Raw genomic sequence first — 26266 nt, forward strand, 5'->3', positions numbered from 1 at the left:
AGTAGCCCACAGAACAGTTGTGCCAATTAAATGACCTGTCAAATACAGGAATTTCCATCTTACATATATTCGTTAATACTATAGTAATTAGTAGGCTTTCTTATTAGGAGGCTTGATTACTCTTGGTGGTATTAGTAGTTATAAACTATTATAAACTTTATTTAGATTAATGATAACACCACTAATAATCTAGGCCAATGATATTATGACGAGTCACAGATGGGAGAGAACCTACTAATTCGTTTTGTCTAATTTTAAATATCAAATGTACGTTTGCATATTTTTCAAAAAAATTATGGTCTAATGACTAATCTACTAAATACTAGATGATACAGAGGGTTCTCTAATTTCTAAGCGAGATTTACTTTCTTCTCTACCATCTATTTTTATTCTGTCCTCAATTTGTAAGAATGTAGCAATTAATTAATGTAGAATAAAAAAAATGTAACTAGAGAATTACTAGATTAATAATAGTGACTCTACTGCGATTGTTCAATGATATTATACTATCTTACCGCCCGCGGCTTCGCCCGCTTTGTGTTAAACCTAAAAAATTATATACGAAAATCTTCCTCTTGAATTACTCTATGTATTAAAAAAAACCGCATCAAAATCCGTTGCGTAGTTTCATAGGGACATAGGGACATAGAAAGCGACTTTGTTTTATACTATGAAGTACAAAGTAAGTATGTACAAAGATGTATACTGTATAAAGATTAAAACGCTGAAATGTGGTCAATTAGCCGGAATTGATTTCAGTTGTAACATGCCATCATACTACATCTACTACCTACCACTACTACTCAATACTCATACGATGTCTAATCGTGTGTGCGTTAGTGTGCCGTTTGTGAAGATCGAATGTTGTGTTGGTCACCTACCTTTTGCCATTTTACCAAGAGATTTATTTGCAGGCCGTAAAACGTTAACTATAACCTAGCAGCATGGAAATCTATGGAAGCAAATACCCGCATAATATGATGTATAAAGCGGGGAAAAAAGGAAGAAAAAAACGAGGGTGCCATTAGTGTTTGGTTGTTCCGTCTCTACAATGTCATGAATACAGATTTGAGATTTGATTACCTATAATCTATATTTTTCATTTTATTATTTATTTTTAGTAAAATAGCAAAGAACTAAATAGTTAATGCATCTTATTTAAATTCAAATATGTCAAATTATATTGAGATCAGTAGGTACAACTTTGTAACCATTTTAACTTAGAAAAAAAACTGAACCGATTTTAATAGCTACAGTATTCCTGAACCTATATTTTATTACGTGTTTATTCTGTTCCGACCCGGGCAAAGTCAGGAAGAGAGGCAAGTATAACATTCAACCTTTTCACTGTTAAGGACATTAGGACATAGGTAATACGTTGACAGTTCGTGGTAAAACCTTTTTATTAACTTGAATTATACGTTCATCATTCGATCGTACATCAGCCTAGCTAGCCCACATGCCACCGACCTTTCAGATAAGGGCCTATATTTACATTTACAATGTAGTTTCTTTGAGAGAAAAAGATAAATATAAGGAAAATTTTGACATTTACTATTCAAAAGTCTGTAGGTACCTATTATGGTACCTTTAATGACGTCATATCTAGCAAAAAATCTAATTCATTGGAAAATTGTAAGTATCACTACTTACATAGTATAAAACAAAGTCGCTTTCTCTGTCCCTATGTCCCTTTGTAGGCGGTAAGCTAGTAGGTGTATATGTGTACCTACTTATGTGTGATTATGTACTTATTTTGATATCCTTTTTTTTGTATAAAAAACAATGCTCCTGCGTACTTAAATTCGTAAAAAGAAATAGTAATTCAGAGATAAAACCCATCGGATTCGTTATTACTTATATAATACATACCTATGTAATAACTACAGTATAAAGTTAGGTATTAATTGAATCTATATATTTTAACCACATATTAATTACTAGCTTCCGCCCGCGACTCCGTCCGCGCGGATGTCGGTCTTCGCGTGGATGGTTTATTTCTCCATTTTGAGTAACTCTGACAATGACATCTTATAAATATCTATTGGACCCAAATACGGCTAGGCCTAAATAATACGCAACGTGTGTTCGCGGTTCTACAGAACAACGTCTATGGATAAAAATGAAAAATTAAGATTAATTTTTTCTACGTATTTTTTCAGGATAAAAAGTATCCTATTTTACGCCCAGGATAATAAGGTATAATTATACCAAGTTTCATCGAAATCGAACCGGTAGTTTTCACGTGATGCCTTCACATACAGACAGACAGACAGACAGACAGACAAAAATTTTTTTAATCACATATTTGGGTTTGGTATCGATCCAGTAACACCCCCTGGTATTTATTTTTTCAATATTTTCAATGTACAGAATTGACCCTTCTACAGATTTATTATACATATGTATAGACTAGCTGCTCGGCGCGGTTTCACCTCCGTGGCTCCACTCCTGTTGGTCGTAGCGTGATGATAATATAATATAGCCTATAGCTTTCCTCGATGAATTGGCTATCTAACACCGAAAGAATTTTCAAATCGGACTAGTTCCCGAGATAAGCGCGTTCAAACAAACAAACAAACTAACTCTTCAGCTTTATACTATTAGTATAAGTAGATGAGTATAATTTTGGTACACATTTCACAGTTATTTGTTTACAGTTAAATTAAACTGATACAGCTAAGCCTCGATGCAACCTTCTTTGGTCAAGGTTTCACTAGATAAGATTACTTTGAGATTCGCGACTGTAACTACATGTGGGTGTTTAAAACATTTGACGTCCTTAGAGGCTATGAAAAACTCATACTTATAGAGGGATATCCTCCTTCTTCAGATAATTTATACTTACTTATAGTACACTAGCTTTCTGCCCGCGGCTTCGCCCACGTTTTGGAAGAAAACCCGCAAAGTTACCGTCCCGGGATTTCCGGGATGAAACCTATCCTATGTGTTAATCCAAGTTACCCTCTATATGTGTGCTTAATTTCATTGTAATCGGTTCGGTAGTATTTGCGTGATAGAGTAACAAACACACACACACACACATATCCTCACAAACTTTCGTATTTATAATATTAGTAGGATGTAGCTGTTTTGTGCGAAGCTAGGGCGGATCGCCCGGAATAGTTATATTATAAACGACAATTAGAAGGAATGTATGGATGTATGTTCGTTACTCTTTCACACGAAAGCCACTAAACGGATTATTATGACACTTGGCAGTGATATAGCTTAAATATCACAAAAGACATGAGCTATTATATTTTTTCCTTGATCTTGCCCGTGATTTCATCCAGGGATGAAAGCGTATATAAAAAAAATGTACCGGCCGAATTGAGAACTCCTCCTTTTTTTGTCGGTTAAAAAAATTGAACATCTAATAAAGAATGTATATAAGTTATTTAAACAATTATAAATCATAAGTACAGCCTATAGCTTAAAATGTAAACATTATTTTCATTATGAAAATTATTTTTTTTTTAATTCAAATTCAAATGTGAAATGCTTATTTGCTCAAATGGTAGGCATTGATAAGTTAATAAATTGTTATTAGTAGGTATATAACACGTTTTGGTGTGTTAATAAATGTATTTTTTCATACAGAGTCTAGTAGGTACCTAATCTTATACAGAGTTACTTGTAAAACACCAGCAACCTCGCAGGACAAGATAGCTAACATCATAAGTAACAACATTTGTTCTACGACTTTTGGTAATTTGTTAGATTTTATTTTCATACAAAAATAAATATTCATTTAATTTTCCGTTTGAATATTATAAACTCTACGCGCATTCCAAAAATTACGTAAACAAGAAGCGAACGGGAGGGGAAAGGGGGCGTCGCGTCGTACTTTCGATAATGAATAGGACATAGACTTACAAATGTTAGGAGAGTACAATAAAAGCTTAAAAAATCATTTAAAAATAATTTATTGCGTTATGCCAAAAGTCGTAGAACAAATGTTGTTACTTATGATTTTAGCTATCTTGTCCTGCGAGGTTGCCGGTGTTTTACAAATAACCCTGTATATTATAAAGAGGAAAGGTTTGTATGTATGTATGTTATGGTTTTCACGCATAAACTACTGGACCGATTTTGATTAAATTTGGCACAGACAATCTTTAGACCCTGAGAAAGAACATAGGCTACTTTTTATTGCAAAATATGTACCACGGGCGAAGCCGGGTCGGACCCTAGCGGTATTTAAATAAAATAAAATATTTTTTAAAGAATTACGAGATTTATAATATGATTAGAAAAAAATCGCTGTAAATAATTACTTAATCAATTCTGCACTTTCTATTTGTTGGTCGTTATCGTTAAGTTTACAAGCGAAGAGTGAACGGGTACCTTCTAGGGAAGCGCGCTCCATCTTAGGCCACATCTCAGCTTACCATCAGGCGAGATCGTGGTTAATCTCTTCCCTATCACATAAAAAAAGTTTTTTTAACTATTAACTTGTTATTGTAACTTGAAAATGTTTTCTTTCCTATAATGCCAGGGTCAATATAAAATTATTGTATGTAAAGCACTATTAAAGTTGTAGAAAATATGGTCCACAACCCACAACTTATCTTATAAAATGCCATCCCGAACACTTCTGGTTTTTTTGAGCAATAATTATTAACACTCCAGACTGTTATAAATTTCATATTAATAAAAAAATACTTATTTGGGAACATAGAACCTCCTTTTTTTGAAGTTGTTTAAAATGTTATTATTAAACTATATGAATCAGGGTTTCGGGAACCATAATATTTTTTATACAGGTAATAAATAAAAAAACCAAATAATCATAATCTATTTATTTCTTGATTTCACAATATACGTCTTAATTATAGCATCTATTACATAAATACAGTTTCTGGAAGAATAGTTACAGTAATATACATAACATCAAAATTATACTAATATTATAAAGCTGAAGAGCTTGTTTGTTTGAACGCGCTAATCTCAGTAACAACTGGTCTGATTTGAAAAATTCTTTCGGTGTTAGATAGCCCATTTATCGAGGAAGGAAATATGCTAAGACCAACAGGAGCGAAGTCACGCAGGTGAAACCGCGAAGTGCAGCTAGTTATAAATAAAAGTCAGTGAATCTTTAACTATATTACGTACATAACACAATTTAAAATAAACATTCTGTAAAATAAATAATAGTTTATTTAGACAATTACTTCAAAAACTTATTAAAAATAATGAAATAAATATTTTCCACTGCATAACATACGTAATGGAAAAAAGCCATGTTAAATAATAATAATAATTGTATTATTTTTTAGTTTTTAGAACAATGAAAATGTGAAAGGAAATTAGCTTCCACATTCTTCAATTATTTCCTTCGATACGATTGGTTCATTTAAAAAAAACAATAACTTTTTTCAATATAATATGTATACAAACATGTCGAAATAATGAATAAAATCAATATATATGCTAATTTGACTAGACAATAGTTATATATTTTTCGACCTTTCTTTATTATTAAACTAGCTTTGGAAAACCCGCATAGTTCCGTTCCCGTGGGATTTCCGGGATAAAACCTATCCTATGTGTTAATCCAAGTTACCCTCTATACATATAAATAACCGATTAAAATGAAATTTTACACACATGCATGCACATGTGTGCTAAATTTCATTGTAATCGGTGATGCATGCACATGTGTGATAAATGTCATTGTAATCGGTTCAGTAGAATTTGCGTGAAAGAGTAACTAACACACACACATCCTCATAAACTTTCGCATTTATAATATTAGTATGATAGGATAGGATAGTTTTATAATGCACGAAGGCATATATTTTTATTTATTTTTCCAGATAAGGTGATAATATTTGTATTATTTATGTATAATATAGACGAAATCTGTATAAGATAGACGAAATAATTCCTTTTCTATATTTTATTTCAACAAAGTTTCTAGTTTGTCTACACTAATATTATAAAGAGGAAAACTTTGTTTGTTTGATTGTAATAGGCTCATAAACTACTGGACCGATTTTGATGAAATTTGGCACAAACAATCTTTAGACCCTGAGTAAGAACATAGGCTACCTTTTATTGCTAAATATGTACCACGGGCGAAGCCGGGCCGGACCGCTAGTTGAAAATAAATGTGTTTTCTCTTATCGGAATAAATATTCTATGCGTTGACTAGTTCTAATTTTTTTATTTAATATTATTACCAGACATATAAATAACTTTATTTAATATATCTAGGATTATTTATTTTATGATTTCTTCCTTCTATCTTCCTGAAAATACCCTCCAGGACCGGGAACCAATTTCGTGGCTTTTCCCGCCTTTTCTGGAGTCTTCGAAGAGTCTGATGATGAAGACACTATTCCTTGAAGACGGTGAGCGTTAGCTTGACTCAATCTGTAAAAAAAGTAATATATTAAATTAAATGTAAGGAATTATGAGTGAAAAAAAATATTTTAATAAAGTAAAGGTGTAACTAAAGATAAAATCAATATTTTAAAGTTAATTTTAAGTCAATATCTTTTAGGATATATACACTGTAACATAAGCTCTAAGCCGCTAGTAAATATTGATCCTTACCATTGTCCACTCGAATGTATTATTAATGATTTATATATAAAACCTTTACAATGTAAAACCCGGGTGGTACGGAAATTTTTTAAGGGTGATTATGACGGGATCAACTATTAGTTAAAAAATATTAACTGGCACGAGCTATTATATTCAGGCACTGTCAATGAGGCTGTTGATGCATTTTATAAGGTTATATATTCCTGTATTGACGAGTATATTCCTATTGTCAGACTTACGTCTCGGTATAATTATCCCAAATGGTATACACCAGCACTAATTAATCTTATTAAGGAAAAATCAAAAATTCATAAGAAATGGAAAAAGTTTAATAATCCGTGTGACTATGCCGCTTTCTCTCTTCTCAGAGCCCGTGTTAAAGAATTACAATTAGAATCATACAATAAGTATATACACCGCTGTCAAAATAGCATTATAAATTCACCGAAAGAATTCTGGACTTATATAAAAAACAAGCGGTCTGACCATAGTCTGCCGCAGACTATGTATTATAAAGGGCGTCTATTAACAAACGGACAAGATATTTGCGACTCGTTTAACGAATATTTCCGAAGCGTATTCCAGCCATGCGATCAATCTATCCCCAACTATGCTAAAGAAGCTAATATGTCCGATAACCTTCATTCCATTGAGGTTAACGTGACTATACTTAAAAAAATATTTAAACAACTTCATCCTCGGAAAGGGGCTGGAACTGACGGCATACCTGCAATTTTTATTAGGAAGTGTGAATCTGGCCTGTTATCTCCCCTTTTAATATTATTTAAACGCTCTCTTTCGGAAGGTATCTTCCCTAACAGATGGAAAGAGGCGCAAGTCGTACCAATACATAAAAGTAAATCTAAAACCGATATAACGAATTACAGAGGAATATCAATGTTGAATATATTTGGTAAGCTTCTAGAACGTATTGCTTTTAACAACATATATTTTAGTGCTTCAAGATGCATCCCTAATAATCACCATGGCTTTATTAAATCGCGAAGCGTTATCACCAACCTGCTTGAGTTTACGCATGACATAAACAGAGACCTAGATGACAATTCTCAAATTGATGTTATTTATACGGATTTTGAGAAGGCGTTTGATAAGGTGGATCACAATATTCTGTTAATGAAACTTTTTGCCATTGGTATTAGAGGCAACCTCTTAAGATGGACGGAGTCCTATATAAAGAATCGAAGTCAAGCAACAGTAGTAGGGGGTTACAGATCAGATTTTATTACAGTGACATCCGGTGTTCCTCAGGGTTCACATCTCGGACCGTTATTTTACAACGTTTTTATCTATGATCTATATGAGTGCTTTCTTAATTCTAATTTCCTCGTATTTGCCGATGACAAGAAGCTTTATAAAAAAATCTGCACCATAGAAGACTGTTTCAAACTGCAAAGTGATCTCAATCGCCTTTCCCTTTATTACAAAAATAATAAAATATCGGTTAATATCAACAAATGTCAAATAATCACTTTTACACGTAAGAAGAATAATGTTATTAAATTTGATTATAGATTAAATGATGAAATGCTTCAAAGAACAAATCAAATTAGGGACTTAGGTGTTATCCACGACACAAAACTGTCACATATTGATCATGTCGAGTTTGTCATGCAAAAAGCTTATAAAAATCTAGGATTCATACTTCGCACTAGTGATGCATTTAATGACATTCTATGTTTAAAGGTACTATATTTCGCGTATGTACGTAGTGTGCTCGAATTTGCGAGTTCTATTTGGCGTCCAATTTATCGTTGTCATATTGAACGGCTAGAAAAAATTCAAAAAATCTTTGTAAAAAAGCTAAATTTTTTATGTCATGCCAATCCAGCTGATTATCTCGAATCTTGTGCACTCCACAAATTAAATACCTTAGAACAGCGAAGGGATATTATTGATATGATGCTCTTTTATGACATTATAAACAATAAGTTGGACTGCCCGAATATTCTCAGCAATATATCTATTCAGGCGCCATCGCTCCGCACTAGACACACACACTTATTCAGAGTACCGCTTGCATCAACCAGGCATCTGCAACACTCAGCTCTTTTCCGCTTGCCAGATATATATAATAAGAAATTTTCTAATGTGGACATATTTAAGACATCTCGCTCAAATTTTAAAAAAGCAATCACTTTTTCCAATAATAATTAATAATAATAACTAGTTTCAGTACTTAATTTTTAGTTACTTAAATTTATACATACATACTCTCAGTCAATCAGTCAGTCACTCACTCACTCACTCACAACAGACTACACACCACAGAACAGATAAAGGAGGTTTTCAAACCTCCATTATATGCTCTGTGCTACACACCCATTACACACCATTACTACACCTACACTCATCACAAGAGTCTTTTGTTAATTATTATTTTAACGTATATCTTTTCCTCTTACTTTCTTACTCGATTTTCCTTGTCACAATATGTTTCTATAATAATTCTATTAACGGAATTCCTTTTTATTGGCGTATTGTTCTATTATTATGTAATTATTGTATGAATAGCTGTAAGGAATCAGAAATAAATAAATAAATAAATAATAAATAAAATAGTTTTTAATAGAAAAGGGAATATGACTGATTGTATTATAAATTTAATGGGTATTGAATGCAGAAATACAGTAAATAATATCACTTCGGGACACAAATTAAATAAGCATGTTTTATTTTTTGTCCAGTCCCCGAGTGACACACGTATTTTTTTTTACACCACATTACAGTACTCCAAAAGTGATAATGCGCATAGAATTCTTCATCACAGTTCGGTAACTGTCATATTCCCAGAGCGTCGGAAGACGATATGTATATAGAGTGGTTAAATGCATTTTCTTCATGCATAATTTAGTAAAATTTGTTTAGTCAAATGAAATACATTTTGGAAATTGGGACAATTAGCGGTGATTTGCATGCGCATTATTAATTTTGGAGTACTGTACATGAAACTTAGGAAAAAAAATAATGAAGACATGAAATTTTATTCATCTTTGGTGAAGACTATAAATTTCCCATGAAACTATGGTTTAATACTAGAGTGTTTGTTAATGTACCATTACACTCTGTTAGTGTTTCGGTTAAAGTTAGTGTTGGTGTCAATGTTAGTGTCAGTGTCAATTTTAGTTTAAGTATTGCAGTTAGTGTCAGTGTCAATGTTAGTGTAAGTATTACAGTTAGTGACTATTACTGTTAGTGTTTTTTTTTTTAATACTTCAACCGGCAAAGGAGCGGCAAAGGGCGGTACACTTGATGTAAAGTGTTCAACGCCGCCCATAGCAATTGCAACGTCAGGTAACCTTGCGATTGTTTTGCCGGCCTTTGAGAGACACATAGGCTCAATTGTTAGTGTTAATGTTAATGTTAGTGTTACTGTTTCTGTAAGTGTTAGTTTTGATGATAGTTTTAATGATGTCGTTAGTGTTAGTGTATGTCTGTACGACCCACCGGACCTCCTCCACATCGGCGACCTTGTCAATGAGCGACCGTATGATGTCCTCCTTGTGCCGTATCGCTAGTGAAGCTCTTTCCAACGACCGCCGGTACTCAGTATGCGCTTGCGCAGCTCTACGCTCCTGTTCTACTATACGACGCTCTAATTCTTCTAGGGATGTGTAAGCGCGCGATTTTACCACCTTGGGGATGACAAGAAACGTTTGAAAATTATTATTTTTAACAAAAATACAAAATCTCATACAAATTGCAGTATTTGGCAAAATTTATATGGAATATATTAATTTCAACTCAGAAAACACCATCCATGAAATAAGAGCGTGTGTTGAGCACACGTGTCAGAAGTGAAACTTCGTGACGTGACGTCACGGTTTTGCCGTGAGGCGACCTTGAAATTTTACTCACAACGCGCCTAAAGAAGATTCACTTCGAAAATAGTTTATTTAATTTCCAAATTTTAGAAAATATGGAGTAGTAGAACCCTCCTATTAAGTTTAAGAGAAAACCTATTTCGGAAGGACCCGCTCTTAAGAAACTTAAAATGAGGTATACACTATACATCTTGACAAAGAAGTTTCACTTCTAACACGTGCGTTCAGCACAAACACTCTTTTATTTTTACCTTAATCTCCGATTTAATCTTCTCCAAAGCAGCTAGCGCCATTTTGAGCGGTTCGTTGTTACTGTTTGTTCGCGTTCGCTTCGCTCGCGTCGCCCGCGCGACTGCGGAGCGGGTTCGGTTTCGGAACACTAACGCAGCGCGGCGGTATAACCTGCGAAACTTATAAATCTGAAGAATTCGTTTGTCATGGCCGAGAGTGCTAATCTTATTAATTACTGGTTCTAATTGAAAAATATATTTTTTGGATATTCTATTTATCAGCGACGACTCTTTATTATCTTATCTTAATATATATAAATCTCGTGTCACAATGTTTGTCCTCAATGGACTCCTAAACCACTTAACCGATTATAATAAAATTCGCACACCATGTGCAGTTCGATCCAACTTGAGAGATAGGATAGTTTAAATCTTAAATCGTTTTAGAGAAAGCGGGCGAAGCCGCGGGCGGTAAGCTAGTACTACAATAAAATATAGAAGCGAAGCAGTATAGAGGGTATTTCACGCGAAGCGGACACAGATTTCAGGGTCAGGTTTAAGATTTCGGTTATATTTTAGTATGTTACACCTGTATATATCCTCGGTATGTATACGAAATTTTTTTGCATTTAGAAGCTTAGTTTTCAAAACACAGGTCTTTGAAGATGCCAGTAATGCATTTCATCCATTATCATTATAAATCCCATCCATTATTATAAATGCAAAAGTTTGTGAGGATGGATGTATGTGTATGTATGTTTGTTACTCTTTCTCGCAAATACCACTGAACCGATTACAATGAAGTTAAGCACACATATAGAGGGTAACTTGGAATAACACATAGGATAGGTTTTATCCCGAAAATCCCACAGGAACGGGAACTATGCGGGTTTTTTTGGAAACGCGTGCGAAGCCGCGGGCGGAAAGCTAGTTCACTGTAATATTTATTACATATTGTAAACCCATCAAGTTTTGTTTTGTGACAAAAAAAGCCTGTCTTTTTGACTGAAGCACTCACTTTACATTCTTCAAAGCAGATTTCAATTCTTCTTGCACTGTTTCATTTTGCCGACACACACATTCATACTTCTCTTGTAATTGCTGCAACTCTTCTTTACTCTTCTTCAACTCCTCTTGACTCTTCTTTATTTGCTCGCTCTTGCGCTCTGTGTCCATGCTGTACTGGTGTTTAAGCTCGTCTAACAGCCTGTAATGTAGCGTGTTTACTTATTTTTATTAGGTTTTAAGAATCAAACATTTGCAAGTTAAGTATTCATTCTTTGTGTTTGTAATAAAAAAAGATCAATAAATATCCTGAAATACACTATTCCCAATTACTAATTAGCGACTTGAAAACCATTGCCGTTATAAACAACTCGACTCACAATCACGCTCAAAAATTGTCTGAAACAAAAGTCTGCCTACGCGACTACACGTCTTTTAAGTAGAGTTTTTTTACGGTAACAACTTGAACATTGCTGGCAAGAAATAAGGTGTTAATTTCAACGAATGCTTAAAACACCAGAGACGATAATTTTTTAATAAAAAAAACAGGGTGTCTCACTACTAAGCTCAATGGAGGTTATAATTATGCATACGCTGAGTATGTAAAAAATGCTTATAAAATTCCAGACGCATTTTCGGCTGCATAAAGCTAGAGAAGAAAACATGGATTTTCAGGAAAAAATTAGCAAAAAAATTTTGACGTAATTTTGTTGTTTATGTATTTTTTACGTGATCAATGTATGCAAAACTACAAGTCCCTTCGCGCTTAGTATACCAATGTACCAGTGGGACACCCTGTATAGATATATGGTGAAAAAATGGAATTATTCTATCATTCTTTCCTTGTTTATTATTTTCGAAGGCTGTAATATTTTTATACGTAGTACTTCTTCTAATATTTATAGTATGATAATATAACCTTTTACAATCCTGCAGCCGCCTCTCATGCAAGTCAGCCGGCACAGTGCTAGTTCGCAGAACGTCGTACTGCGCCATTTTGTTCGTAGAAGCTTCTAGAGCCGTTTTCACTGTGAAGTACTCGCGGTGTACTGTTTCGTAGTCTCGCATCATGGCCGCCACTGAAAATTTGTCAAAATGAAAATGACAAATTATGTGTTTCATAAAAAAACACAATATTTTTAAAGACAGTAAGTAGTTAATAGATTGGACCTCCTAGCAAGTTTCGAAAAATCTGTAAAAGTATGATTAATAGGAATGTTATTTAACATAGTGAGGTTTAATCATAAGAATATTTTCAAGCGATTATCTGTAGTTTCCAATGTCCACACTTAATAAGCTGGGACATATATTATACATAACCGCTTCTCCCGGATTAACGAGGAAAATAACAGAAAACTTGTGTTACTTGATGAAGATATAGTTTTATTATATTGAATACTAAATTTTGGACTTAAATAAAAAATATTGTAAAGGCAATAAAATGTTTCCACTCTACAACAGTAGCATAATACATAATATAAAAAAATGTGTGCGTGTACTAGTGTACACACGTAAGAAGTGAAACTTCTTAATGACCTTATTTTTCAAAAAATAATTTACTCTAGGCAACTTTACAGAAATACGTCAAATCACGCGTGGTATGGATAAGAAAAAGATGGCGCGCAACGGAAAAATGTCGCGCGTAACGAAAAAATGTTACACTAAATTTTTTTCAACCCCGATAAAGAAGTTTCATCTATACATATAATAAATCTGTAGAAGGGTCAATTCTGTACATTGAAAATATTGAAAAAATAAATAGCAGGGGGTGTTACTGGATCGATACCAAACCCAAATATGTGATTAAAAAAATTTTTGTCTGTCTGTCTGTCTGTCTGTCTGTCTGTATGTTCAGGCATCACGTGAAAACTAACGGTTCGATTTCGATGAAACTTGGTATAATTATACCTTATTATCCCGGGCATAAAATAGGATACTTTTTATGCCGGAAAAATACGTAGAAAAAAATAAATCTTCATTTTTCCGCGCGCACGGAGTCGCGGGCGGAAGCTAGTTTCAAATATAAATGGATCAAAAACCAAAATTTAAAACCTATACTTACTCTTATCTTCATACAATTCATAAACCTCCTTCAGCTTATTTTCCGATCTCTCCACTCTTTCCAAAAGCGAAGCTCTCTCAACATCACCCGTCTCTTTCTCCACTTTGATCCTCTTATAACTCTGTCTCACTCCCACCAACTCTTGTTCCAAGCTATTAACTCTCTCTTGTAACGATTTATTCTCTGTGACTATTTGTTTCGACTTTTTGTTCATGTTTTCGAACTGTTTTTCATAGTCTAGAATGAGGTTGTCCTTTTCTTGCAGGTTTTCTTGATATGCGTCGAAGAGAGGGGCTGAAAATAATAATTGAATAAAATATTTATTATATTATGTTATTATATAGGGTATAATTTTGTAATGGCAACTGAATGAAAAAGACGTGTGTCACTCGGGGACTGGGGCGGTTGCGCTATTGCATGCTATGCCTTCAAGCCACACCTCCGCCCGTCCCCGTGGGGAGCGTGAGGTTTTTTCGTTACGGAATTTCTCGATTCAGTCCCCGCGCTCAAGGCCCGCGATAGAAGCTATGCAATAGCTTAAAAAGTATTCTTAGTACTTATTGGAGACCATATACTTAATATTAGATAGAAAAGAAAGAAAACAGCGTAAAAGATTTCCGAAATTTCGCTTGCCACACCCAGGAATCAAATCATGGCATGGAATCAATCATCTTTAATTTTATTTATCTAGCTGCAGAAAGTGAATAATTTTTGGAAATATTTAAATGCTGTTTCACTTCTTTTCAGTAATAATGGAATATTTAATTTGAATAAAGGATTTTTTCTATATTATATTTTATAGTTCAGGACACATCGCCCATTTTTGCAAGTGACTACTATCAAGCTGATTTTCCGTTTGTAGCTTTATTTTGATGAGACGCCTAATAATTTCGTGTACGAAACTCTCGATTGTGGTAGCTAACAGAGATAACAAGGATAAAAATTTTTGATTTGATGGTTCTCAAATATTTATTACTAACTGAATTTTTTTTTGTTCAATCTCAAGATAATTACCTAAATTATTCGAAAAAATATTTGTCCTACAAAATCTATGGTTTGTTCAAAGAGTCCCCCTTTCCAAAGTGTATCGATAACGAGGTCATCATAAATGATTACTAACAAGCTGATTTTTTTGTTTTCACTTAGTTAATGTTTATATAATTCAACAGACATATTGTCCTACAAATTGCGTAATAAATATTTGAGAACCATCAAATCAAAAAAATTTATCCTTGTTATCTCTGTTAGCTACCACAATCGAGTTTCGTACACGAAATTATTCGGTGTGTCATCAAAATAAAGCTACAAACGGAAAATTAGCTTGATAGTAGTCACTTGCAAAAATGGGCGATGTATCCTGAACTATTAGAACACTTTTCCTTCAGGTAATAAATATTAATGTGTGTAGTAAAATACCTAAAGCCTGTGCACTCAACAAGCCTGATAAATCGACCAATCGCTTTGAAGTATCTTCACCCGTGCCTGCTTTTGATTGGACGTCGGTTTCTTCATCTGTAATAATTAAAATAAATAAATAAAATATACTTGATTGACTTTTTTTTAATGTAAAATAATTCATTAATCTTTTTATTTGGCATTCTATGAGATATATTATACCATAAAAAATATTTTTCTATAACCAACATTAAATCTATGACTCTATCTAGTTTTATTGCAATTTTTTGCTGTTAATAAAATTGCTTATGCATAGCATTTTAATAAATTTGTTCCAATCTATACTATTATTATAAAGCTGAAGAGTTTGTTTGTTTGAACGCGATAATCTCAGGAACAACTGGTCCAATTTGAAAAATTCTTAGATAGCCCATTTATTGAGGAAGGCTATAGGCTATATATCATCACGCTAAGACCAACAGGAGCAATGCCTCGCGGGTGAAACCGCGGAGCGCAGCTAGTACTTAATAACAAGCAGATTAAATAGAAACTATAACTATTCTTACCATGTTTTTGCCCTAAACTAGTCAATATGGAATCAAAGTTGTCATATTTTTCCACTTTAAGCTCTTTAGCGTCCAACGTTTGCGCGTTACTGCGTAATTTCTCTTGATACCTCGATAGTTGCACATTTAGACTGAAAAATAAATAATATTTTTAGAGGGTAGTTAGTAATGAATGAATGAATGAGGGTAGTCTGAATACATAATTTAATATTTATGTTAATGATAAACTACCCAACCCAGTAAATGTGAAAATTTACTTATTTTGATAATAATTGCTGTTTTTATCGCACTTTTTTGTCTTTTTACCCATACTCTTTCTATATAATTTTTCTCATTTGTATGTTACAATTTTTTTTAACAAGTTATTTATAAGTGTTCCTGAAAAAACGTCCATCGCGAAACTCTGCCTACGCGTGTATTAGGCAAAGTTTTCTACGATAAAACACATTTTTAACATAACTGCCATGAATTAAGATGTTAATAATTTAATAAGCGATTGTGAGTGCAGTTATTCATCACTACATTTTTTTTTTTATTTTTTTTTTATTGTACGATAGGGAAGCGCTTGACCACGATCTCGCCTGATGGTAAGCTGAGATGTGGCCTAAGATGGAGCGTGCTTCCCTAGAAGGTACCGGGTCACTCTTTGCTTGAAGACACCCATATTGTAGTCGTATAAAACTAAGTCGCATTCTCTGTCCCTATGTCCCAATGACTTGACTGACTGGTTGGCTTAGTTGGTAGTGGGCCTGCCTTCCAAGCCAATGTCAAGAGGTCGTGGGTTCGATTCCCACCCGCGGCAAATATTTGTGGGATGAACATAGAAGTTTGATCTGTGTCTGGGTGTTGATTATCTATATAATTATTTATTTAAAATTATATACGTATGTTTATCAGCCATCTGGTTACCATAACACAAGCAAAAGCTTAGTATGGGATCAGATCGTGCCGTGTGAGAAAATTGTCCTGAAATATTTATTTATTTATTTAATGAATGCTTATATCTTTAGAAAAAAATAAAAAAGAATTCTATACCGATACAAAACATCCTTCAAAGCCTGCAAGTCCCTCTGCAGCCTGGTGTTATGTTCTCTACACTGGTTGAGAACTATTTGTCGACTGCTGCAACTCATGCATACTTCAACTAGCGGGATCGCTGTTTCTGGAGGTTCTAAAACATATTATAGAATAAACAAATGAATTTAAAATGAAATAAATACTAAAATATACAGAATACATTATATATTTACTGGTGAATTCAAAATATGTATAATGAACTAGATTTCCACCTGCGGCTTCGCCCGCGTTTTTAAAGCAAAACCCGCATAGTTCCCATTCCCGTGGGATTTCCGGGATAAAACCTATCCTATTTGTTAATCCAAGTTACCCTCTATATGTGTGCTAAATTTCATTGAAATCGGTTCAGTAGTTTATGCGTGAAAACGTATGGTTTTCACTTTTCACGCATAAATTACATACATACATACAAACCTTTCCTCTTTATAATATTAGTATAGATAAACATAAACATACAGAATAAAACGGCTTGAGTATGATATAATGAATAAACTCAAAAAATTACACAAAATTTTTGCACAGTACATTATTCTGAAACTCCAACAAAGAATTGGAACATCAAACATTATCAAATCAAATTCATCAAGTCATTATGTGCCAATAATGTGTTGAAAGTAAATTGAAAATAACGATTTACTTAGTTTCTGCATTTCAATAACTATTTTTGTTCTTCAGTTCAATTTTAATTGTCAGTACGAACACCTTTGACGTCACTAAATTGCGCTGAATCGTTCCTATTCCCAGTCGATGTCACATAAGACACACAGTACAATATTGGCTGATTCTTGATAGATTATATTTTTAAACTCGAACACAAATGTTATTTTCGAAATTTCTTACCTTTATCGGGAACTTCATACTGCTTTACCTTCTCTTCCAATCTCTTATACTTCCTTTCCAAATCTCCACTCTTCTCTCTCTCCTCTTTAATCACTCTCTTACACTCTTCCACATATTTCACTATGGCTTCGTATTCAGACTTAATTCTGTCGTTTTCATCAGAAAATAATCTGTTGTATTCTAGAACTGCTTTTAATTTCTCCTTTAATTTCGATATTTGAACATCTTTTTCTGATATCTGAAAAATATAATTGTAAATTATTGAATAAAGTAAGTATTTTGGATAATAAATGTATGGTAATAGTTATACAATTATAATTATTGAAAATAATGATGCAGATATTGAAGTGAATCATCATCAAATTTGTTATAATTTGGCCACAATTAGATTAGAATTAAATCGATTTCTGATTAAATTTTGATGAATTTTAGCTCATTAAATAGAGCGAGTTACATCAAAATCAACTATGTATATTGTATACATCCCTGTTGAAATTTAACATAAATTTCCTTTATATCTGTTTTTATTTTTTAACGTTGCCTCTATTTATGTACTTAATACAAAATACATTATTTATTTAACTCACCACAGTTAAATTCTCTTCACACTTATCCATAAGAGCTGTGACGAGTGATTCATACTTCTTCGTCAGTTTTCGTTTCTGATCTTTGATAGATTTCTCTTTGACCCGCGGGGAAGTTACAGCTACAGCGTGGAGGTGACGCTTTCTTGGCGGTTTTGGCGGCTTTTTCTCTGTGAAACGTTAATAAATTGTTATATGAAAAAATTATAGAATTTTGTTATAAATGTAAGCAAATTAATTATACAAAAATATGTAATTTGAGTACTATAGAATCATAGTCATTTTAATGGACATTGATTTTTGCTGTGAGGGAGTTAAACTTCACTAAAGTTAAAAGATGATAATATTAAGTATTATTATTTATTATCAATAAGTCACAGCCAACTAGCTTAATCAGTCACTTAATTAAGAGCCCAGCTTTTTAATTAAACAGTGGCATGAAGTGGCCTGGGAACAAAATAATATGAACTGATGATATTAGATTTTAAAACTCAAAAACAACTATACTTGTCTAATGGTTAAAACAATTCAAATACCCATGACGTCTTTAGGATCCTCATACATAGGATTATGGTCACCCTTTGCCATTTGCTGCGTTTTCATCAGCACCGCGTTCAGTATCTCCTGACGCATGCTGTCCTTATCTGAGGTGATGTTGAAGTGACGCTGATTGTCAGTAAAGTTGCCGCTGAATGTAAGCTTTGTTCTGTCATACTTGCTGTCCTTTGAGGATCTTCTTTGTGATGTCTGTAATGTAGAAAAAAAACATTGCTTATATAATGAGATGGAGAGTTTGAGAGGCCCAGTTCAGTATTGTTTTCAGGTTGTTGAGTAGCAAATAACAATGAATTGATTTGTAAAATAATATGTAGTTGTAGGTAGATTATATAATAAAATTGAAGTATAAATTGTTAGGTACATATTTGTTAGGTATTCCATAATAAAGGAGGGTGCAACAGTTTAAAAATATAAATATCAAAATATTATACTATGATATTATGCACAGAATAATTACGATATGAAATGTATTACCAAAGGTGTTGAATGCCCAAAATCAGACATTATCTTCCACGCGTATATTGCCCAGTATTTTATCCATAGCTGCGAAAAACATTCACTTGATTTTGCACCGATTCGCGTTCAAAGACAAAAGACACGTATTTAGGTCACAGATATTTAGGTCAGAATTGTGATTTAGCAAATGTATCGACAAAACTTGCTTAAATTAGGCCACTGCAACTAAAACAAAAGTTCCAACTTTTTGTTGATTTCATAAGTAGAGAAAATCTGCAGTAAAAAAAGTATCATCCTGCATTATGAAGTTATACAGTGCTAGATTGATACGAGATTTATTTTTGAATTTCATTATTATTTCAAAACTAAAATTACTTTATTAATATTTATTTTCAATGAAACTCACGGATATTTATTATTTCAAATTTCAAACTTGAAATATTTTATTTTGACAGTGTTGTAACTATGGTAACCGACTATAAAGGGATACCAGTTACCGATATTATTTTCACTTAGAAATTGGGTAGTATTATATTATTTTGTTGGGAAGTATTTATTTTGAATATTTTTTATCATAATTAATGAATAAAATAGTTATTAATACATCAATTGTTTATGCTTTTTATTTCTAAAACATGAGATTTTACACATTTACTTATATTCAATAGTAACTAAGAAGAGCGAGCGAAACAAGCTCTCCTACTGCCCACAATCTATGCATATTTATTATGGTAGGGACTGAGAATCTATCTTACTTCCAGTTTGGTTCTTTCCAAAGTATTTTAAAATAAATATCAAGGCTTCGCTATGTTTTTGAAGTGAAACTTATCGGGGTTGGAAAAAAATTTTGTATGTTACACAAATTTTTCGTTACGCGTGACATTTTTCCGTTACGCGCCATCTTTTTTTATCCCTACCACGCGTGATTCAACGTATATCTGTAAAGTTGCATATAGTCAATTTTTTTTAAATAAAGTCAAAAAGAAGTTTTACTTCTTATGTGTGTACACTAGTACCCGCACACTTTTTTATTTATTTCATAACAGATTTAGACAGGTTGTCAATCGTATAAGCATTATATTTATAAGAACGTAAAAATTCTGCATCTGGCGCCATATTCAGTTTCATAAATGTTTGAAATACTATCTACGTCATGGAATATTATGGTATTAATTTAACACATTGTAAAATTATAATTTTTACAGGCAGTTTTTTTAGAGCGAAGAAAGTCTTGGCATACCTAGTGTTTCACAAAAATTGTAGTCCGCGTTTATTTCAGGACAGAATGAAAATTATGAGTTTATTGTAAAGTTCAATCACGAAAATTATTACAAAGCATTAATTTTTTTATGAGCAAAGTATAAAATATACAGAGCTATTATTTATAATGCATTCTGTGCAGTTCTTCGAATATAATTATATTGTGTGTGTATATTGTGTTTTTCAAATATAATTCCAATAAATACTATCACATTTTCTAGGTAACATATTTATTGAAACAATAACAGTGCTACTTTGCACTATTACAATAATATCTTCAGTATTGTAAACAGGGAGACTGGAAAATAAAGTCTGGTAACACTTAGTTGAAGAAACGTCATTTAAGTCTGCAAAAAAATCAAAGATGGCAGTGACTGCAAAAAGAAAGGATATACTCCAGTCAAAGAAAATGTAACAAGCGTCTATTCAAATGGTATCAACTTAGAATACACTTATATTCGGCCGCATAATAAAAAGTGTGAGCGTGCGCGTTAACAGCTGAGTAACAACGGCGACATGCGGCATTTTACCGAACTACACAGTCACATCATGTCTGCCCGCCGGTTCGGTGTATGACGCTCGGTACTTGCTGATAACCTAATTTGTTTTGTGTTCGCCCAGTCCCGTGGGATATGGATTAAGTTCAATTAATTACACATATAAGTTGATTAATAGTGCTCAGTTACAGTGTATATAGTGAACTATCAGAGTTTACAAATTCAAGATACGCAGTGCCGTATCTTTCGTGAGTTTTGTATTCGGTATTGATTTTCATATTTTACAATGAGTGTAATGTTTTGTTTACCTCCTATTTGTGTGTGACGTTATTGAAAAGGTGTTTTTTATGTGTCTAACGACGTTAGTGCATTGGGTTGATTCAATTATGCACGAGAGTTCGCGCAAGGTTGCGTGTTTTGGATGACAAAAACATGGAATTTGAAAACGATTTTAGCTTGAAGGAATGGGCAAAGGACAAACCTTTGTCTATCCTTCAGCTGGATCCGGCAGACAGGGCGGTTTTGAGAATAGCAGGTCAGTACTGTACACAAATATTTGTAATCATATGTCCTGGTAACTATATAATCTAAGTCTTATCACTGATAGTGGCTTTTGTTTTCTAACTGTGTTATATTAAACAGTCAATTATTATAAAGTCATGACTAACATTTAGGTACTTGTAGGTTTTTAGTGATTAATTACCAACGACCTCGTTTATGTTACTTTCAGTCGCGATAATGAGTTGTCTAGGTATTAAAAAACAAAAAATTACGCATTTTCACTACCTGTTAGAAGCACTGTAAAAGGAACGAAAAGTTTCGAAATTCGAATTTTAAATGTCCAAAACAGGAAATAGATGGATAAGTTCGTAAATTATTATACCTAGTTATAACTAGGTATTCAAAATTCAAATTTAAAATACGTGTAACTAGGTACAAATTGCAATCTCTTCCAATATAGGTAGGTAGGAATATTACAAATTACAATATATAAATTTTAATAAAAAAGGTTTTACAATTTACTAACTAGTAGGTATTTATGGTTAATTAGGTAGAATCTGGAACGAAATCTCAAAGAAAGCTGAATAAAAAAATTCATGCTTTATGAATGTAGGTAGGTAAAATGACAATGTAGGTACCTAGGTAGGTACCTATTTTGTTTGATCGTGTCAATACCGGCTTTCTAAGTACCTTCAAATTGTTAATAGATTGTGTGATTATATCATATTGTGATTCATTATATATTAATAATTGAGAAAATTCCTTATTGTTACATACCTACCTACCTATATCCGATAAAAGTCATCGAAATTTTGGTATTCCTAATTTATTTATCAAATTGTAGTAAATAATTTGAGGAAGTCAATAAATATGTATTTTAAGCCTTTGTTTGTTACCATAGATAACACTTTTCCGCTATATTATCACGTTAGCATAACTACCTAGGTACCTATAAAATTTGTTTTTTTTTTACACTAAAATTACCGACCAATAAAATTTTAAAGAAGAAGTACCTAGGTTTAAATAGTGTATAAATAAGTATATTTCGTAATTAACCTTCATTATTATTAAATTATTGTTCTTTGTTTTAATGTTCTAATTACGAATGGTTATTAACTTCAAAAAATTAAATAATCGTATTGAGTTTGACAGACATCTTGATTACAAATCAACAGCAGAAAATTTACGTTTAAATACCTACCTACCTACCTAGTTATATGTAATTAGAATTTTGTAACATTATATAGGTAACTATAATAACTTAGATTCTATCCATTTACGTCACTACCCAAATCCTACTCCTTATACCTAGTATCATTTTAATACTATACTAATACATATTATTGAATATATACGTAATAATATATACATAACGTGGAAGTACATATTTGGGGATAGCCGATAGATATTTGTAACTCTGTCACACCAAATCCATTGTACGGATTTTGAGTGCTGAAGGTTACGTAACAGAATAGGTAACAGATAATGCTGTAGAAACACTTGCATTTGCTCGTGATTTCCGCGGCTAAAACCGAGCGGTACACCTAGTTTGTTCTGGACTAGCCTGGATCGATCATTACTCATTCTATAACATCATATCGTCTCCTACCTATAGGCTATAATACGTTAAAAACTATTCAAGTAGAAAATTAGATCCAAATGCATTCAGCCATTTTTACGCAACACATCCAACTAACTATACAAAATTTCGACTCAGGTTCCAAAAGGAAATAAATGATATCGTCGTGACAAATGCGTCACACGTACATAAATAGAAAATTAATTATCGTAGGTTATATAAACAAAGTATTAATTTAATTAGACAAGATATCATAACTAGGGTAGGTCGCAAGGACGTTCTTGTTATCAATCGGTCCATAATGATAAGAGAAGCTGGGTTTTTTAGTAGTTTAAATACTAAGTTAACTGCACACTTTTTAGTATTTTTTCTTGTGTTTTGTAGTGTACCTACCTACATTTTGAAAAAGTCTTTTACGCAATTTTTTATGTATCCTAGACGTAAGTTATTATGTTTCGAATGTGTTTTGTCGTGTACCAAGTAAATGAGTGATTTCTTTTTATCAAGTGTGTATAGATTTTTTTGAATAGATATAAAAATTCAGTTAAAGAAGGGAAGAATTTTATAAGGGGAAGCAATAACCCTTGGGAAATAGGGTGTTGGGTGCACCGCAAATGTCAAAGTGTAGTCATTCGTTGATTCGAAGTGTATTTCGTCAAACATTTCATTTGTCAGTTAGCTAATTGATAAAGAAATTACTAAATGTTATGTTTAAATGTTTTATTATCCACAAAAACACCTTACATATAGTATTTTTCTCAAGTAAGTATACTTACAATATTCATTATTTAATAAGTGTATTTTTCGTTTAACTGAAATTCATAAAAAATTACACAAATGTAGATACACTACCTTGGTTGTGAATCGCATTAATTGACGATTGCACAGCCCTTAATTGACATCGAAACTTTTCATTTTATAATTTACTAGCTTACCGCCCGCGGCTTCGCCCGCTTTGTCTAAAACCTAATAAATTATATACTAAAACCTTCCTATTGAATCACTCTATCTATTAGAAAAAACCACATCAAAATCCGTTGCGTAGTTTTAAAGATTTAAGCAAACAAAGAAACATAGGGACAGAGAAAGCGACTTTGTTTTATACTATGTAGTGATAGTGATATTTTCCTTCTTAATAAATAGACAATAGGTGCTTATTAATACCTATTTGTCTATATTGCACATGTCTGCGACTCGTAAGTGTATAAAAGCAGGTGCTATGAACAGCTGTGTATGCCTACCAGGTGAAATAGGAATAGGGTTGCCAACTTTATCTTATCGTTAAAAATTATTTTGTTATTTATTGAAATAGATTCAGCCCTCATTGATATCGGTTTTATAAAAGTGTAATCAGTTTAATAAATGCTTAAAATAATTCTGGTTGTTAATAGGTGTACAAAACTTAGTTAAATAGGTTCAGTAGTTTTAGTGTTAAAAAGCAATAAACATCTTCAGCTCTATTGCATCCTCAACAGGATAATCCTCGGTATTCTATTTGTTTTGATTAAAAAAAGTAACCGTAAATAATTATTATTTACTAGCTGTGCTCCGCGGTTTTACCCGCAGTGCTGGGTTCCTGTTGGTCTTAGCGAGATGATATGTATATAGCCTAAAGCCTTCCTCGCGATAAATGGGCTTTCCAACACCGAAATAATTTTTCAAATCGGACCAGTAGTTCCTGAGATTAGTGCGTTCAAACCAACAAACTCTTCAACTTTATAATAGTTATTAGTATAGATTTAATACTCTAATAACAGAAACTATTTAGCCATAGTTACATGCATTCCCCTTTTTCATCAATTTTATGATTGCATGGCTATCTTTACGAAATAGGGGCGGACACTATCCATAAATTTAATACTGTATATTTTTATCATGCGGTCGATGACCCTATTTATTATCTCGTATAGTTATCTAGATTCTAGATAGTAAAAGGATGCTATTCAGATAATTTGAGTCATTTGAGCACCTACTGCAACCGGATAGTAATTATAATGTCAATTTAATGTAGCAAGTTGCAACATATTTTGTAATCGTTCAATTAAATTACGATTCTCATGGTATAATCCAATTTTATACATATTATGTACCTATATTACGTTTTGCGTTTTGTTTTTTATAACTATTTGTTATCAAAGAAATGGATTGAATTTCAGCTGGTCGCCCGGCCCTGACCCTGACGACTCGTAGATATTCGTCCATTTTTCAAATTTACACACAGACGTTGGACATCCTTTTGTTTGAGACAGTCAAAAACAGAAAGGAAAAAATTAAACATGTTGATAAAATAGTATATAAAAACTATTTTATCAACATGTTTGATTTTTTCCTTTCTGTTTTTGACTGACTTAAAGTATATAATATTATTATATTTATTGCCAATTTTTACAGTTATTACCAATAACAAGTAAAGACAAATCCAATCCAGGCACAAAACATTAAAAACCGTTCGGCAGTTCTTGAGTGGTGTAACTAACACGACTTTCTTTTGTATATTTAGAAAATGTTTTGTATATTTATAACATTTTAAAGTGAGAGTATTTTAGGTACACATGTTTAAACAATGTTTGTGTGACACATGAAAGGATCCGAAGATAAATGCACTTTCCTTTAATGTATTTTCGTTGCGGGACAATAAATCTATTTTTATTTTATTAGTCCCGTCGGTTTGGACATTTTACTTTAGGATATAACATAATTTGATGATTTGCTGCTGCTTTTTTGGGCAAAGAATACACAAACTAAATTGTTAAGATAATTTCGTGTTTTTGTTATAGTTTATAAATAACTTGAAATTACTCGTATTCAATTAACAGTTTTATTTAAGTTAATGCAATTGATACAAACAAAAGTAACAGAAGATATCTGTACCTACAAAGTATGTTGATGATATGTTTAATTCCGTGTTAAGTTTCTCCCTAAAGTATTGATCCGCGGGGTTTTCCTAACTCGTAACATCACATAAGTTTACGTGTAGGTACTAAGTACTTTTCATTATCACGGAAGTCTTTTTTTCTATTGGTGGTTTTGTGCTTTGTGCTGTTTTTTGTGTTTTTATTCAAATTGACTATGTTTATGTTACGTGCATTTGTGATTTACTTCCGATTAAGAGATAAAATCTTATTAAGGAGAACCATTTATCTCTGCTGTAAGAAAAAAAAAATATATATATACCTACAGAAGCAATCACAATTAAAATGTTTAAAACTACAAAATACGTGTTATCATCACGACAGTATGATGACAACTTCGAACTACC

At 32.6% G+C, this 26266-nt stretch overlaps 2 protein-coding genes across 3 annotated transcripts in view; one reads left to right on the forward strand and one right to left on the reverse strand.

Moving 5' to 3' along the window:
• Nucleotides 1-6023: 6023 nt before the first annotated feature.
• LOC123701778 (protein Cep89 homolog) lies at nt 6024-19437 on the reverse strand. Its single transcript, XM_045649337.1, has 13 exons — nt 19189-19437; nt 18693-18903; nt 18160-18326; nt 17573-17810; nt 16691-16826; nt 15656-15786; nt 15111-15206; nt 13695-13988; nt 12552-12711; nt 11646-11834; nt 10649-10799; nt 10021-10208; nt 6024-6381 (listed from the first exon to the last, which is right to left on the reverse strand). Exons 1-13 carry the CDS (start codon nt 19216-19218, stop codon nt 6234-6236), a joined length of 2139 nt encoding a protein of 712 aa, XP_045505293.1. The 5' UTR covers nt 19219-19437; the 3' UTR covers nt 6024-6233.
• Nucleotides 19438-20997: 1560 nt separating this feature from the next.
• LOC123701748 (microtubule-actin cross-linking factor 1) overlaps nt 20998-26266 on the forward strand; it is a 266616-nt gene continuing 261347 nt past the window's right edge. For both annotated transcript variants that reach the window (XM_045649283.1, XM_045649291.1), the window contains exon 1: nt 20998-21462. In XM_045649283.1, the coding sequence (XP_045505239.1) occupies nt 21360-21462 (103 nt within the window). In that variant the 5' untranslated portion in view covers nt 20998-21359. The remainder of the gene's footprint in view (nt 21463-26266) is intronic.

The sequence above is a fragment of the Colias croceus genome, chromosome 22, assembly GCF_905220415.1.
Source record: "Colias croceus chromosome 22, ilColCroc2.1".
NCBI classification, from domain to species: Eukaryota; Metazoa; Arthropoda; class Insecta; order Lepidoptera; family Pieridae; genus Colias; species Colias croceus.